Below are 19,180 nucleotides of genomic sequence, written 5' to 3' on the forward strand. Positions count from 1 at the left end.
GGAGAATAACCCTAAACCAAACATGCCATTATAGTTTTTGTGAGATGTAGATATTGGTTTTCCCTAAACTAAGAGATCATGTATATCTATTTAGGCATTTTAATTTATGAACATCCACCTAGGATGTTACTTGCAGATAAAATCTTTTACTATTTGTTGGTAAATGCCATGTCCTTAATTACAAAGAATTTAAAATAATGCATGATGAGTTATGCCATACATTAAAAAGAATAGTTTTCAAAAGAAAACATACTATTGCTACATGATGTATGTATTATATGATATGATATTTTTGTTTGTTTTCATAATAAGCATTAATGCAAAATACAATGTCATGACATATGATGGGCAAACAAAGCATGACAATTTAGCATAAATAAATATACCTAGATTATCTATCTAAGTATTCTTAAATAATTTACTAGATTTAAGGAAATCATCCTAGATTGCCCTTATCCCCCTAAGCAAATGCCAAAATCCCAACTTAACATTTCTTTTGCTTCTTTCCTAATTGTGCCAATTTAAATTAAGTCCAATTCCTCAAATTTTGGCACATTTATTCTTCCAAATAGTAACCAATATAATCCATTTCATTTTTAAGGAATACAACTACTTTGAAAATGCCCTCCAAGTGTCAACTTCATAAAGGTTGGGTTAACTACCCTTCCAATTAGAGTTGATACTCTTAAAACCCATCTAGGGTGTAGAGAATACACTCCTAGGAACCCAAAATCGATTGGTGCTCCTTGAATGTTCTAGGTATTCACTAGGGATGACTTCCCTAGATACCTTCCTAGTGGCCTTCCTAGGCTTCTTAGAAGTCTTAGTCACACTTGACTCACTTAGGTCAATTCTAGGGATAGCTTTCCTTGTGATCCTCTTGGTGACTTTTTTGGACTTTTTAGAAGTCTTAGTTACATTTGTCTTTTCAAGGTTAATTCTGAGGATGACCTTCCTTGTAACCTTGGTTTGACCCCTAGACCTAGGGTTAGTTCCATAACTATATGGAACTCTATGATAAGAGGTCACATCCTTCTTAGCCTCTTGATGTCCTAAACCTAGGTTTTGCTCATTTGACCCCTTAAGGATATTTTTCAATTTTTTTAGGGTCTTTTCCAATTTATCAAGCCTTGACCTCAAGACTTGATTTTCCATCTTTAAATTCTTGTTTCATAACTATTTAGTCCTTGAGAATTTCTATTTCTAGGCGTATATCTAAATCCTTAGAATTTTTGCCTAGATTGTTATCTACCTTCCTAACTTTAGGTGAGATAGACTTGGCATGAAGAGCTACACATTTTTCTTTGATCCTATAATGCCTTCTATTTTCATGATAAATAACATTGAAATGATATAAATTATTTCTAGATGCTTTTTATCACGGGTCAAAGGAATTGACTCAATAAATGATACTTTGAGTTTTCCCTTTGAAGCTCTCCTTTGACTTGAGCTTCCTCCTTTGACTTTGGTCGGTTTTCTCCCCTTAGGACATTGACTCCGATAATGTCCTCTTTGATTACACAAGAAATACACAATGTGTTCCTTACTCTTCCTTATTACGGGACCGACCTTCATGGGCTTCTCTATGCCCTTTGGTGCCATTTGACCTTTCTTCTTGGTCGACTTAGGATATTTACTTTTGTAATGCCCTTTCTCCCTACACTCAAAGCAAATAATATGATTTTTATTATTGCTAATTGAAATTTCTATACCTTTGCTTGTAGGGGTGGCACATGATCCTCCATTTGATTTTTCTTGACTTATGGAGGTGGCATCATCTTCCTCTCCATTTGATTCGGACGTAGAAGTTTCTTCTTGCTCTGGCGTCAATAAACGACGCTCCCCCTCAATCCTAAAGGTGAAGGCCTCTTCTTGTTCATCCTTTTGCACATTGAACAAAGAGTATGCTCCCTCTGCCTTTTTCGTTGCCCTCATTGAGGATAAAGCTTCTTGGACTTCTTCTTCTTCCGATGTTGAGCACCTCTCAACCTCGGAGTTCTTTTCTTCTTGATCCGATGAGTTGCTCTCTTTGGATTTGTCTTGATTTGGTATAGTGGAGGGTTTTTCATGAATTCTTGCCAACTTGCTCCAAAGCTCCTTGGCATCTTTGCATTTTTCAATTTTGCATAAAATTGTGCTTGGCAATAAACTAACAAATAATTTGGTTACCTTGTCATTTGCCTCGCACCTTTGAATTTGCTCCTTGCTCAATTTGCTTTTCTTGAGGATTTTGCCTTTTGAATCCGTTGGAGCTTCAAATCCTTCCATTAGAGCAAACCATTGCTCTATCTTCATCATGAACAAGTTTCGATTTTTGATTTCTAGGAATCGAAACTTGCCGATGTGAATGGTGGAGACATTCTTGTGTCGAATCTGAGTCTATCTTGGAAATCCATTTGAAATTGAACCTTTTGAAATCTTTGACTTGTTGACTTTAGTGCTTCAACTTCTTCTTCCTCTAACTCGTTGCCCTTTCGGCGATGATTCCGGTGAAGAGCGACCTTGCTCTGACACCACTTGTTAGGACGCTTTGGAGCTAGAGGGGGGAGGGGGTGAATAACTCGTCTCGCTCGCTAGCTCGCTTCATCGATGTTGATTTTGTAGTGGATAAACTCAAAGCAAGCTCTCAATGCTAATAAGTAGGATTTACTTGGTATCCACCTCAAGATGAGGTGACTAATCCAAGGATCCAAGCCGAACACACTCTCCACTTTGAAAACAACTCCTTCTCGAAACACCGGAGGTGGAGAAATCTCTACAACTCAAGAACAAGAAAATACAACTCGAAATAAGGAAACAAAACGTAAATACAAATCGAAAATGACTTGACACTTTGAACCTTGAATCCTTGAGCTTTTCTTGTTTTGAATGCCTCTTGAAGATGAGAAATGCAATAGCACTTTTCCTCCCAAGACTTCCAAGAACCGGCGGAGAAGATGGAGAAGAGAGCTTCGGCGTTTGAACTCGTCGTCGCCTTTATATTGCGCTTTTAGGGCTCCCAATCGATTGAGCCTTCTCTCAATCGATTGCCACGTCAGATCCCAGCGATCTCAGTCGTCCAAACCTCGCAACTTGCGTAACGGTCATATCCCAATCAATTAACCAATCGTTTGACCAATCGATTGGGGAGGTTTGAATCGATCGATCGATTCAGAGCGTCTTTGTGCTCTCACTGTGCTTTGCAGAAATCTTCTCCTAATCGATTGGGAAACTTTCGTCGTGAAGAAATGCTCTCAATCGATCATCTGGTGATTGGCGGCTTCAATCAATCACCCAATCGATTTAGAACCTCACTGTTTGCTTCAATCACCCAATAAGGTGGCATAAAGTCAAGTCAAACTTGACTCTTCATCTTCCTCTTAAGTCAAGTGAAACTTGACCTAATCTCTCTCATGGTTGATCTAATCCAACCATTTAATTCAAGCCAATTTAATATAATGAATCTAATTCATTTAATTAAATTGATTTAATGAGTCATAATCCAAATTAGACTCATTAAACACATGAATCAACTTGAGTCTAACTCAATTAGCCCAATTAGGATTACTCTTAATCCAATTTGATTCATCAAATTAATCTAATCCTCTTGGTTCATCATATGAACCTACTCTCCATCTAATTGTCCTTAGTGTATGACCCTATAGGTTCTTGTAACGTTGGCAATGCCTCTAAACCCATTTAGGAGTATAAGTAATGAGCGGTATCTAGCAACACATCATTACTACCCAATGTTACAAGAATGTTGAGATCCAACATCACCTTTGTGACTACTAATTGTGACTCCTCACAAAATATGACAAGTGTCCTTCTATCCTAGACATCTAGATTGATCAATGTGAGGCATAGACCGTATCATCCTCTAATCAATCTAAATCTTGAACTCCAAGTAGACTCACTCAATCAAATGAGCTCAATATCCTATATTGACTCATTTGGGCATGACCATGCACTTCGTGGTCTCACTCTATCAAGAATATCGATGTCGCTCCCGTCATATAGGAGGGATAGATCCCATCTACATCACTCACATCCCTCTGCATAATTCGTTACATACCCAGTAATCGCCTTTATAGTCCACCCAGTTACGGGTGACGTTTGACGAAACCAAAGTACATAACTCCTTATGTAGGGATCCATGGTGACTTCAGGTCTAAGGACTAGTAGTCATACTAATAGCCACATGAGAAAGTATATGACACTCATATAACGATCCATGATACTTTCTCATGGCGGGTCATTCAGTATACATTCTCTAATGCATACCCATGTGTCAACTTTATATCTCTATATCCATGACTTGTGAGATCAAGTCATCGAGTTTACCTACATGCTAGTCTTATTGCATTAACATTGTCCCTGAATGTTAATACTCGACTAGGAATGATTAAGAGTAGTGTTCCCTATATCATCTCACTATCGATTCAACCAATCGATTGATATAGGTAAGAACCTTCTACTCAAGGACATTATATTTAGTTTATTTGGCACCAATACAAGTAAGCATAATAACCAAAAACCAAATGCCTTTATTTATATAGAATATGATACAACAAGTCCAAAATACAATCATCAAATGATTGACTCTAGGGCTCTAGCTAACACAATCGATTGGGGAAGATCTTGATCGATTACCCAATCGATTAAGACTTTGTGCCCTGTTTCTTTGTCAACCAATCGATTAGCTGATTGATTGACCCCCCAATCGATTGGCAAGTAGCAAAATGTGTAAAACTCAAAACGAGCTTTGTTTCGCATCCGAGATCACCTCATTCCGATCTTCGAGTCAAAAGTTATGACCTTTGGAAGTTTGCTACGTCTGAACTTCCTAGTTCCATGCTAACTCCTTATTAGACTTTCGATCGCCAGGTGTTTGAACAACCTTTGATCTTCCTCGTTGGACATTCGATTACCAAGTGCAGTCCTCCTTGACCCACCTAGATTTTTCTTATGTCTGGTTTTACTCATTAGGGCTTTTCACCTGGCTTTATTTATCAGGATTTTCTCAACTGCCTAGATTCACTCTCTAGGACTTTCCAACTGCCTGACTTCACTTACCAAGACTTTCCATCTACCCGACTTCACTCACCGGATCTTTCACCTATCTTCACTCACTAGGATTTTTCATCTGCCTAGCTTCACTCACTAGGTCTTTCACCTGGCTTCGCTCAGCAAGACTTTCAACACCAAGTGTCCGGTCAACATTGATCTACTTGGATTTTCCTCTTCTGCTAACCTTCCAGTTGGATTTATCCTTGCCTAACCTCCAGTTATGACTTTCCCAGTCAATTATCCGGTCAACCTTGACCTACTTGACTCTTCTTCTTGTCAACCTAGTCAAACATTGACCAGTGAGGAATTGTTTCAACAATCTCCCCAAATGGACGATTGTACCTGCAATCTTCATATATTGTCAAACATCGAAACCCAAATCAAAACTCAAGCTTGAGCCAACTTAAGCTTAGTCAACCTGGTCAACTTTGACCTAGTTGACTAAGTTGATATTACACCAACATTATAGTCATCGCTCGACTGTTGATATTCTTCGACTCAAGAGTTTATAGTCGCCGCTCGACTGTTGATATTCTTTGACTCAAGAGTTTATAGTCACCGCTCGACTGTTGATATTCTTCGACTCAAGGGTTTACAGCCGCCACTCGGCTGTTGATTCGTCGACTCTCGGGTTTATAGCTGCCGCTTGACTATTGTTTCGTCGACTTTCGAATGTTCGCGAAGTCAAGGAAAAAATAAATTGGGCCTGATCGTCAAAGGGAGCGAAGCCCATAGTAATATGAGGGATCAGAGCCCGTAGCAGTAGGAGCAAAGCTCCATGAATGGAGGGTGCAGAGCCTATAGTAATATACTGTATCGGGGAGCCGAGCCCCTAGTCCTTGATCGAAGAGCGAGACCCTTAGTCTATGATCCGGGAGCTAGGCCTTTAGATCTTGATTGGGAGTTGTATTTCTAGTGTATGATCGGGGAGCTGTGCCACTAGTGTCTGATCGGGGAGTTGTGCCCCTAGCCACTGATCGAGGATCTGTGTCTCTAGTGTATGATCGGAGAGCTATGCCCCTACTCTCCGATCAAGAAGTCTTAGCGGATCCTATGACCAAAAGGGAAAATATAATGAAAAACCTAACCTGCTAACCGACTGAGGATCCAAGTCAATCCCTCGGCTCCCGAATACCCGTGGAGTGAGGGGAGAATATAATATGTTCGTCGAAATCCTCCGAGACCATGGCGATGACAAAGAATTTCTCGGCGTCATTCATCTTCATGTTCCAGATCAGGCGGAGATTCCCACAGACGACGCCAATATGATCCTGTCAGGAAGCTGAGAAGACAGAACGACCGGAATGATGTGGCTGGAATGCTGATCAAGTCGTCATGCTCCGGAGGGGAAGCATTTGATGAACTATTTTCTATGTTGACCAAGTCGTCAGAAGATCTCTGATCAACGCTACCACAGCGATCGGGTTTTCTCGGTCCCTGACACTTTGATGCTCGAGGTGGATCCCACGAATATATAAGAAGCAGACTAATTGGTAGAATAATAAAATGAATGAAGAGTGAGTCCGGTGACGTACCCTGACCCAGGGGGCGCCCTCTGATGGATCTGGTGGATCGATTAGCTAGTCGTGCCGCTGATCGAGTCGTCGTGATGAGGAAGAAGAATAGATGAATGCGAGCCAGAGGAGCCAGATCTGACGACGTAGAGCCAGATATAGTAGGGATCTATCGGCATGGAGCTAGACACGATCTGAATCGCCGGAATATGACAGCGACACGCAGAACGGACTATAATAGTGGCTCGCAGGCCAGAATGCTAAAGTGACACAAAGGCCGAATCATAATAATGGCTTATAGGCCGGATAATATCAACAACTCTCAATCATCATAGTGGTGCGAAGGGAGAAACACAACGGCTCGATGGCCGTAGATGGGGTAAATCAGGGGCCGAGCGGAATGCTGGATCATCATAACATAGGTTGCGCTAAACATGAATCAGTCGAATATGAAGGCAGAGGCGTCGACAAGTCAAGTCCGCTGACAAGGGTGCCAGTTGGTCGGATCCGAAGGTGGGGAGCCAACAGTAACATTGGCAGCGACGCCGGCAGCTCTCTCATAGGTGTGGTAGTCGACCGAGGCTGAGAAGGAGAAGAGGGAGTGACGTCGGGCTGTGGCGCGAAAGTGAGGGCTGTGAAGTGCGACGACAATGCCCTCGGCGCTGGAGTGAGTCGTGGGTGGCCAGTGGCTGGTCGACGAAGGCAACGACGCTGGAGACGACGACATCTTGCGGGAGAGAGAAGAGGAGAGGCGGCGTCAGTGTCATCGGCGTGAGTAAATCTGAGGGAGAAGAGAGGAGAAGCTTGTTGGTCTCTCCTTTGTGTTCGATGACGGCGACGTGTCCTGCGGGAGAGGAGAGGGAGAAGCGGCGTGAGCGAGATCTTGGCAGCTTGTAGAGGAGGCGGTTGGTGTCGCCGTTGTCGGCTGGTGTCGGTGTTGGCCTCGGCCTCCATGAGGCGGCAGACCAAAACTTCCTCCCCCTGTCTTCCTCCTAGCGGCAGAAGAAACGAGCCCCCCTCCTCTCCATTTTGCGTGATGAACAGTGCCACATAAAATACCAAAACCCTAAAAATATGAAAAGATCAAAATGCCCCTTGTCACCTCCATAATTCCCCTTGAGTCCCCATAATACATCCGCATCAAAATATATAAATATATATACTTTAGAATATTTATGAACTATAATTGTCTATAATATAAATTAATAGATAAATAATTTATATAAAATAATAAATAAATAATTTATATAAATTAATAATATAAATTATGATCTTTATATTAATTTATATAATTATTATAGATAATAATTTTTTTATTTTTAGGAAGATTTGGAACTATAAATATTAACATATCCAACTCTCTATATTTTAGATTCTTGATTCCTGATCATAACATATATTTGTTGATATGAATGTCTATATTTACGTCTACGAAATGCTTTAGATTACCTATTCTTTATTTTAGAAGTTTCGAGAAATGTATATACCGTCAAGTTACATAAAAATTAATATATATATATATCGTAACCCTATCGACACGACACGATACGATATAAAATCGTACCATTTCTGTCTAGGATCGAAATCTCGACACGGGTCGAGATTTTAATCTTGGTTTGTCTTATTTCACAAGGGTGAAATTGAAAATATGGAATAATGCTAAATGTACACTCTTGGGCTTTCTTTTTTTGGTCTTGATGTGTTGGTTTCAAGTTTGTCTTTTTTTATTGATTATGTTTCTTAGAAAAATGTATTTCTCTTCCTCAATTAGTTCTGTTTTTTTTGTTGGACAAATTTGACTATCAGACTTGTGGGGTATTATACCCGATTGAATTTACCAAAATATAACATTAAAGACCTTTTCTGGTTCTCATCTGTTTGAGAATGATATTCTGTAGGCTAATCTTTGTTTGCGAGGAAAGGAATTGCTCTACAAGTACTGTTCTGATCGAGAAATAGCTCATAAAAAGGTTGGTAAGCTCATAGTTGCCACCAGTGAAGGAGAAATTCCAAAATTGGAACGTCTGTTGAAGTGTGGGAACAACAATGGTGTTGATGATTTGAGAATAATGGATGGCTTTCAAGCAATGCAGATAGAACCAGAACTTCAATGTGTCAAGGCGTTACTATCTCCTAGCTCTGGAATAATTGATTCTCACTCACTCATGCTCTCTTTGGTGGTACTTCCTGTATCTTACTGGATTCTTTGTTTGGCAATGTAATTCGCTAGGTATAAATATTTTGCTTCACTTTAAATTATTCCTTTTCAATCATGCCATAGTTCGTGTTTTTTTAAATCTTTTGCTTAGCATGATCCTATGATGGAAAGGTATTATTTTATGTTTAGTGTTTATGAATATGTACTTGTCAGAAAATGACTATTTTGAAACAATTGAATAACTATTAGTTTGGCAAGTCAGACCTCTGATTCATGTTATGTTAGACAAAAGGGACCTCGTTCCTGAATACTATTTTAGAATGTAGGGGTCGTAGTTGTGTAAATGAGACAAGTTTTAGTAATTTCATTTTTGACATGCCCATCAATGCAGGGGGAGGCTGAAAGTGATAGAACTACTTTCTCATACAACACTACGGTTATTGGTGGCCACGTTGAAGATGATTTTCTCCATCTCCACATTTATGATAGTGACAGCCTTCACAATGTAACTATAAATGCTGAGCTGTTACCTCAGTTTGTACTGAGTACTAGGCTGGTAATTAATTCAGCAGGTCTTAGTGCCATTCCTCTTGCAAAAAGATTTCCTGTCATGAACAAAGAGATCTCTTGTTATTATGCTCGTGGTTGCTACTTTACTCTTACAAAAACAAAAGTTCCACCTTTCAGCCACCTGATTTATCCAATACCAGAAGATGGCGGGCTTGGGGTTCATGTCACTTTGGACTTGAATGACCTTGTCAAATTTGGTCCTGATGTTGAATGGATTGATGGTGTAGATGATCTGTCTTGCTTCAGTGACAGGTAAGTAAAGTCACTTCTATTTTAACCCTCGAGAAAGTTTAGCTGCTCTCCTATATGCTATTTATCCTCTAGATATTTAAATAGTGTCTTGATAGATTAGTTCTTTTCTAATCAAGCTAGAATTGCATGCCAAAGTAGAGATCAACTTGTGGTTCCATTTACCCAAATTAAGCAGGCCATCTTTTATAGATTTTGTCCTATATGTACTCGAGTAGTCAAAATTATTCTTGATGAACAAATATTCTAAAAGAAAAGAAAAATTCTTGTTTCATGTTTTTCATTTGTTCTGGATGTAGTTAAGCAGTTTAATTGTTGGCATGTATTCAAATAACCCCTTCTGCACTACTGAACATTGATTTGTGATTGTGAAGTCTACTAGTATTATTGAGTTGTTTTCGGAAAGAATTACAAAGGGGAAGAGATGGGTGGAATTTACTGCTTTGCCCATCAATTGACATGCAAAACGCCTAGCACCGACATCAACATAGGAGCTGCCATGGATTAGAATACCATGCCTAGCTGGTCGAAATAGGCGAAGCATTTCGTACCATCCGCCTATCGACACCGACACGATCCATCACCAGCCCTGCGGCAGCCGAGAGGCGTCGTACGACCCTCGTGATAACAACGTAGGGGTCCCATGCAGCGTAGGGGTAGAACATCCCCGCGATAGCAGCGGAGGCATCATGCAACCTCACGGCCACCGCGGAGGGGTCGCATGGCTCCTGCGTTCGTTGCATGCAGAGGGGACGTGTGATCCCAGTGGTCGTGCCGAAGGAGTTGTGCAACCCTTGTGTCCGCCACTGAGGGGTCGTGGAACCCTCGCGATTGCATTGGAGTCATGCGAGCACGCGACAGTGCCTTAGTCGCATGAGTAGGTGTCGCAGGTCTTAGGTGATTTTGTAATTAAAATTTAGGTTGATTATTTTAATCAACTTTTGTGATAGGGATAATCTAAAGAGCCTTTATTAAACCTTAATAAAGTTATCTAATTAATTATATATTATATTTATTTTAATTCTAAAAAGATATAATAAAATTTTTATTTATTTATTTATCTACTTTCATTTTTTATTTTTTAAAAGATTATTTTTATTATTTAAATATATATGTTAAATATTTTATTTTTTTAATTAATATATTTTATATTTAAAAAATATCGAAACTATATTGGCATGATATGATACGGTACCGAAAATGTATTGTTCTGATCTAGAATCGAAATCTCAGCACGGGTTGAAATTTTAAAACCTTGGGAGTTGCAGAAACAAAGAGGGAAAAAGAAAAGGAGAACAGAAATTGAGGGAGAGGAAAGGAAGAAGTTAGTGGAGAGAGGAGGAAGAGGGGTATTGGTGGAGTTGACAATGGATGCAATGGCCGCTTTGAGTAGTTGGTGCGGTGTGTGTGGTGATTGTTGCGACCGATCATGGTGGGCGTCCGACTATGGTGACAGGCAATGGGGGAATGACTAAGGGATGGGATGGCCGAGGGATCAACGAGAGAAGTGAGCGAACAAAGAAATTAAATAATTCTTATCCATATACAAATATAATTAGATACTATTAAACTAGACTTTTTTTATATATAAACTTGATATAATTTTAAATAAACCAAAATAATTCCAAATCAAGTTTGATCTGAACTCACTTGATCCTAATCACCTATCTATTTCATAGCTTTATTTAATCTAAAACCAACTTCCACTCCACTCTAAAAATATTAGTTTGATTTAAATTAGTTAGTTTATTTTTTTTAAAAAATAAAATTTTAAATAGGAAAATTTGGCATCTAATATTGGTGAAGATTTTTCTTTTCATTTTCAAACATTTGGGATGTTGAGTGATTGTGTGAGGAAGCAATAGGAAAACTATGGTTAGATGAGATCATGTTGAGCAATAGGAGAACTCTAGATTTTTATAAACTTGACTTAACAATAAATATGAAAAATAAATATTTTTAAAAAAAAATATGTTATTCCTAAAAAGGATTATAATTATTTCATTTTTATCACTAAAATAAAAAATGCTGATTACCAAATAATAAAAAATTAAACTTTTGATTTATTATTGATATGCTAATCTTTAATATTTTTCAATTTATTTATATTTATTGTAGATGCACCAATTTGAAATTTATCTTCAATTTATTTATTTTTTAAAATATTTTCTTTTTCATGATATGTGTTTCCTTGTTTGCATTAATTTATCTTACTATATCTTTTCAATTTGCAATAAGGGTTAAACTCCTTCCAAGACTTGTGGTGCTTTATCTAGGTTCCCTTCTGTAGTTTATCATGGTCAAACCATCTAATGGTTGTACTACCCATTCAGATACAATTGTTAATGGCTAATGTACAGAAGAGGTGAATTGAAGTGATTTTTCTCTTGGTGAGAATGTGTCCATATAGTCCATATCATATTTTGCACGCTTTCGACTACCATTTCACTACTAAATAATCTTTAAATATATCAATATAATCAGGTTTAAAATTTTGAGGCGTGTGGAGTTTCGATTATGACTAGAACAAGACCATTTCGGTATCGTATTGTTCCGCGTATACTTTTTTAAATATAAAATATATTAATTGAAAATATTTTTTATTAATATTTGATCATTGTAAATGCTTATTATTAGAGAAAAAGGTAAAGTCGTCACCTTAGCAGCCCTTCTAGGGCGACACATACTTTCTGGAAGGGGTAAATCACGGGAACATTTGCTCTGGCGCATCGGCCCTTTGCATGGGGGAGTTAGGCTCCTAACGGAGTATTTTGCACTTGTTGAGAATTGACCTCAAGACATATTTGAGAAACCACCCATGCTGGTACCAACTGCACCAACCTGTGGGGAGCTATAAATGCTTATTATTGAGTTATATTTGAGGTGTTAAATGTTGAGATTAAGTTTTGATATTATCTTGTAAAATATTTAATGTTAACGGAGTAAAAGTCGATTTTGGCCAACTGAATTCCATCTACTAATCATAGCATGATCAAGTAGGTCCAAATTAGATTTAATTTATATTTATTTTGATTAGTTTAAAGTTAAATTAAATTTATATATAGAATAATTTAGTTTATTAATAGTAGTATATTTTGTAAAATCAGAAATTATATATATATATATATATATATATTTCCTACTTCTTTAACATTTTTTTATATGTTTATTTCGGCATATAAAAAGAAAAAAGAATAACCATTTTAATAGATGAATGTGTAAAAAAAATAATAAGCAAGAAAAAACTTAAGAATCAGGAGAGGAATTACCTGTTGAAAAATAAAAATTTAAACCTAAATTAAAAAAGAAAACTTAAAAAAAAATAAAAAATAAAGTTGTTGTCATTATCCTAAGCCCCTGCGATGTGCTGCCATTACCCTAAGCCTCTGCAACGCACTGCCATTAACCTAAGCCTCTGCAACATGTTGCCATTACCCTAAGCCTTTGCGACGCGCTGCTATTACCCTAAGCTGTTGCAACACCATGGAGGTCACGATAGCCTCCTTGGTCACTGCGGGATTACAACGGTTCACAGTGTCGGTGCCGGTTTCTACCCATGTCGCCGACACGGTACAACATTTAATTCCTTGAATATAGCCATTCAAAAATAACTTATTTGAGAACAACTATTTGCATCTAACAATATACTTATGAGAGGGAATGATGATTGGATCCCATGTATTATACAAATATTATGCAACCATCCATTATAGCTTTATCCACTTCGAATTAGATAGAGTTTCGGTTGGAAATTGAAAATTATTTTGTTTTTAAAAACTTAGCCAATAAATGAGATCCTAACATCTTTTATATAGATTCATGACATGACTTGTTGCAAAAACTCTTGCAAACTTTTAAAACTAAATAGACTTTTATGAAATCATGTTTTTCTACACTACCTCTCAAGCTGGTAAATAGATGTTTCTCATTCAGCTTGATATAACACTTTGGAACACTGAGCTACTTAACCCTTTAGTAAATATATCTACAAATTGTCCATATGTAGATACGTAAGAGGTATAAATCAATCTGCTCTTTAGTTTCTCCTTGATAAAGTGCCTATCAATTTTAATGTACTTCGTTCGATCATGTTATACCGGATTGTGAGCTATGCTAATTGCAAACTTATTATCACAATAAAGTCTCGTTCAATTATTCCACTTGATCTTTATGTCTTCTAAGATGATCTTTAACCACACTAGTTCACACATCTTGAGCCATTACTCGGAATTATGCCTCTGCACTAGATCGCACCACTACATTCTGATTCTTGCTCCTCCATGTCATGAAGTTACTACAATGAAAGGTGTAATATCTGGTGGTTGACCTCCTATAAATGAACTTCTTTTGGATTATACATGAATTGACTAATCACACTTACTGCATATGCTATGTTTGGTCATATGAGGCAGAGAAATAAGTTTTCCTGCTAAATGTTGATGTATTCCTTTATCTACTGTGACATTTTTTTTTTAATTCGAAGTCTGAGATTTGAATCTATAAGAGTAGTTGCTGGCTTGCTTACTGATCTGCACTTCTTTAAAAAAATCAATGCATATTTCTGTTGAGAGAATGCATTGCTTAGAGTGATTCACTAATCAATCTTCCTAATACTTTGATTTTAAACTCTTGCCAATCACTAATCACTGAGATAGAAGTTGTCTTTCCTTATCATCATTTCCTCCTGTAACTAAATGTTGATGTATTCCTTTATCTACTGTGACATTTTTTTTAATTCCAAGCCAGAGATTTGAATCTAGTAGAGTAGTTGCTGGCTTGCTTACTGATTTGCGCTTCTTTAAAAAAATCTATGCATATTTCTGTTGAGAGATGAAAATGCGTTGCTTAGAGTGAGTCACTTCATTCCCAAGAAAGTATTCAATCTTCCTAATACTTCGATTTTAAAATCTTTTGCCAATCACTAATCACTGAGATAGAAGTTGTCTTTCCTTATCATCATTTCCTCCTGTAACTATTATTATATCATGAATATATATTAAGAGCACCATGACTTAGTGTTTAATAAAAAATGTATAATCCTCTTGGTTTTATTTTTTTTGCATCCTATTACAATTATAAATATAGCAAATCTTCCAAACCATATTTGCATGATTGCTTAAGTCCATATAAGACTTTCTTCAATTTACATATAATATGAGCATTCAAATTATTTTCATATCCTTATTGAACCTCTATATAAAATTTTTCCTTTAGTTCTCTGTGCAAAAATGCATTCTTGACATCAAATTATTGAAACTCCCGACTATAATTAGCTACCAATGTTTACAACTAGAGCGAAAGTGTAGATAATCAATCCCATAGTTTCCAGTATATCCATCTGACTTTATATTTGACTTTATAGACTCATTATCCATTAGGTTTCTTTCCTTTTGGCAACTTCACCAATTCCCATGATTTATTCTTCTTTAATATCTCCATTTCTTCATGCATGGCTTGTTTTCATTTCTCTAATGCCTCGAATAAGGTGGAATGACAATCGCATTTAGGTTAATGGAGAATGCTTTGTGGCAAAAACTGTTGAAAAGATAGGAAGTTTGCAAGAGGATATAAAGGTCATTTTATGCATCTTTAGGTCCTTTTCTAACAACAATTGGAAGATTTAGGACTTCATCACCTATATGAGATTTAATATCAACATATAATGAGGAATTAGAAATTGTTACCTCATTCTCAGATCTGGGTTAGATTCCTAGACATGCATTAGTTCAGGGACAACCTTCTTCTCCCTCAAGTATGTCTAGTCAAGTCTCACATTCTTAATGATAGAGTTGGAATTTTCATGGACAGATTCATATAGAGATTTTGACATAGGATTTGACATAGGCTTACATAGGATTTAGCATAGATTCAGGCATAAATTTAAAAGTAGGATTTGACATATATTCAGATACATGACTTGACATGGACTCAAACACTGACTTGACACTAGAGAAAATAACAAGTCAAGTAAGCAATCCCCATCCTAAACATTTGTTTATTGAAAGTAACATCCATTGATACGTAGAACTTTTTTGATGGAGGATGATAATACTTGAGTTGAAGAATAACCTACAAATGCACATTTAATGCCCTTGGGTCTAGCTTTCCTCTATTTTGACTGTGTATACGAAACAAATGATATACACCAAATATCCTAAGGAGAAGATTATTTCTCGTGTGTATGTAAGGTTGAGAGCGTTTCTATTAGACTCTTAAATCCCAAGATATTGGAAGGCAAGCAATTTATAAACTAAATGAGCATAAGCACTGCTTCTTCCTAAAAAGATTTAGATACATTCTTCTGGAATAAAAGAGCTTGGGTTGACCGTAGGAGAATCATTTTTTACTTTTTGCAACTCCGTTTTGTTGTGGTGTATTGACACAAGATGACTCATGAATTATCCCTTCTTCTTGAAAATAAGGAGTTAAAGACTCGATTAAAATAATCCCTAGCATTATCCGTACTAAATCTTTTGATATTGACCCCAAGTTGATTTTTAATCGTAGAGTAAAAAATTGAGAGTACATTGCTAACACCATATTAATGTTTTAAGTAAAAAAAATAATTTAAGTAACATGAGTACAATGATCAATGAATGATCGAAATCATTTTGCCCCAAAAATATTAGGAGTAATAGAAGGACCTCAAATATCACCGTGAATGAAATAAAAGGGGAAAAAAACTTCTTATATAACTTAGTAATATTTGATTGACCCGTTGCTTCAAGATATTAGAGTTCATCTCTCTTTAGCATGTCCAATCATCTTTTCTGAATCCTTGTCTTGAAATACAGAATAACTAAGATAAAAAATTTGCATTGCAACCTGTGTAGCATGGATACGGGTATGGGTATCGTATCGGACACGACACGGATACGGCGATACGAAATTTTTTGAAAATATAAGACACCATACGGCTAAGATACGGCGATTATTAAAATATATAAATATTATATATATATATATATATATATATATAGGGGTGTCAATTCGGGTGGGTCGGGTTGGGTCGGGTTGAGTTTTTTTTTTTTTTTTTTAACCCAACCCGAACCCGAGTTCAACCCAAAACACCTCAACCCGAACCCGAACCCGACCAACCCGATCAACCCGAACCCGACCCATATAACCCGAAAATCCGATTCAAAACGACTTTTTTGGGCTATTTTCCCTATAATTCTTCACTTTTATCTCAATACTCCATCATTATCATACAAATATGATATTAATATACATAAAAACATCTATATTTTTAAAATAAAATTTGATTTAACTCCAAAAAGACCCAAAAAAACTCTATATTTAAGCCAACCCGGGTCAACCCGGGTCAACCCGAACCCAACCCGACCCAACCCGAAATTTTTTTACACTTCAACCCTCCAACCCGAACCCGACCCGAACCCGAAAATGCCCAACGCGAACCTGATTTTTTTCGGGTCGACTCGGGTTGGGTCGTCGGGTCGGGTTCATTTTTGACACCCCTATATATATATATATAATATAATATAAAAAATTAAAAATCCTACAATAGAAACCACATTACATCAATCATAATATCTATTACAAACAAAAAGTAAACATAACAAAATATAAAACACCAAATCCATCTTAAACAAGTAACAAAATCAAACATCCATATCTGTATCATCACCAGCACCACCTTCGTCAGTAAACAAGACTGACTCCAACTCAGGTTCATCAAGAGACAAATTGGCAATTTCAAGGATAGAAGCACCCTCCATGTCCATAGAATCAAATCCATCTGCTTCAACATCCCACATCTTACTTTCTCCTTCACTATAATGTGGACTCCTCCTAGATAAAAGACGAAGATTATAGTGAACATACACCAAATCTTCCGCTCTTTGTGGTGTTATCTTGTTCCTCTTCAATGAGTGTATGAAACTGTAGGTGCTCCAATTTCTCTCACAACAAGAAGAAGAAGATGGTTGTCCAAGTAGCTTTAAAGCTAAACTTTGAAGAGTTGGTGCAGAAGCACCATGGATAACCCACCACTTAGTTGGAGACATTAAACCTCGATCACACATTGCATCATTATCAGAAAAATCATCAATGGCAGCTGAAAAAGAGGCAAACTCCTCATTGACACTTCTTTGTTCGGATGAATTGGAGTAATATCTTTCAATGCACTTTTTCCTTTCCCTTGAAACTTCGATGTCCCTATGAGGAGGAAGATGATTGGGAGATTCTTGGAGCCACTCATGGCTATAATACCTATATAAAAAGATTGATAGTTTAACATCATTCACAAACTAATATTTCTAATTTGCTAAAACTTAGAAAGTTAAAATTTTTTAGAGCTTTACCTTGGATTCAAAGAATGCGTCAAACAATGTAGAGGTGTATTGCTTTTATTCCATCCCTCCACCAGAATATTATGAACAACCTCATAAAACTTTGAATCTTCACTATGAGCCCCCTTTGAGATATCAACTCTCATTTTCTCTATCATTTCATCCCACCACTCATAGACTAAATGAAGACAAGGTTGATCAGTGTCTGCTTTCCTTAGCATCTCATAAATCGGACTTGTGAAAGCAAGTATATAATCAATCTTTTCCCAAAATTGATCATCCAATATCTTGTATTTCACTACTCTAGCCTTCACTACATCATCCTCCTTGTACACATCCCATCTTTCACTAATCACCATGTTTTCAAGACATTTCTTGATTTGTCTGAACCTTTTAAGCATAATGATCGTGGAAGCAAATCGAGTATTTGCAAGTGATAGCATCTTCAAGTTTGAGTTATCGTTGAACATCGATAGTCTCATATTGTGATTCAGGATAAAATTCTTGATCATTGAAGCATCATTTGCTACTTCTGCTATCCACTTGCACTCATCAAAGACTTCTTTGTTTTGTAGAGAGTCAGTTGGTGCACAAATATTCTTCAAAGCAAGATTCAATGTGTGCACAACACAAGGAGTCCAAAATATGTGTGGATACTTTGCCTCAACGAGTAACCAGCAGCTTTGCAAACAGGAGCATTATCGGTGACTACTTGGACAACATTCTGATGTCCCACTTCATTTATAACATTAATGAGCAACTTAGAGATGAAAATTTTATCCTTGTACTGGCCTTCACAATTTATAGCCTTCAAAAACATAGGACCACTTTCACACACGGCTATGATATTAATTAGCGGTCTTCTTTGCACATCCGACCACCCATCACTACAAATACTAACCCCCTTTTGTTTCCAAGCAGTTTTTGTTGGCTCCAACAACTTTTCAATATGAGCTTTTTCTTTTTGAAGAAGTGAAGTTCTCAATAAATTGTATCCAGGTGGAAGATAACCCGGAATCGTTCGTTGAGTAGCCAAACTGAAAGCACGAACATAATGAGGATTCCTAGCAATATTGAAAGATAATCCCCCAGTGTAAAAGAGCCTTGCAATTTCAGAGTGGAGCTCATCTCTAGCATTCAAGTTAAAAGCTTTTTCAAGAGGGCCAAGTTGTCCTTTCCTCTTCTTTGTTAGAGTTGGATCATCATTTTGCAAAGGACCAGGACCACTAAATGATGATTTTGAAGCCATGTTTGATGATACAGATGACGAAGGCAACGAAACTTCTTTCGGTTTAGAATTCTTCTTTCTCAATTCTGCATCATCCACA

General features: G+C 37.1%; 1 protein-coding gene across 1 annotated transcript in view; it reads left to right on the plus strand.

Annotated features, from left to right (window-relative positions):
• Positions 1–19,180, plus strand: part of LOC122035066 (L-2-hydroxyglutarate dehydrogenase, mitochondrial-like) — a 48,372-nt gene that overhangs the window by 13,810 nt on the left and 15,382 nt on the right. Inside the window, exons 2-3 of the mRNA XM_042594440.1 lie at positions 8,462–8,743; positions 9,113–9,543. Coding sequence (XP_042450374.1) covers positions 8,462–8,743; positions 9,113–9,543 — 713 coding nt within the window. The remainder of the gene's footprint in view (positions 1–8,461; positions 8,744–9,112; positions 9,544–19,180) is intronic.

The sequence above is a fragment of the Zingiber officinale genome, chromosome 11B (assembly GCF_018446385.1).
Source record: "Zingiber officinale cultivar Zhangliang chromosome 11B, Zo_v1.1, whole genome shotgun sequence".
NCBI lineage: Eukaryota > Viridiplantae > Streptophyta > Magnoliopsida > Zingiberales > Zingiberaceae > Zingiber > Zingiber officinale.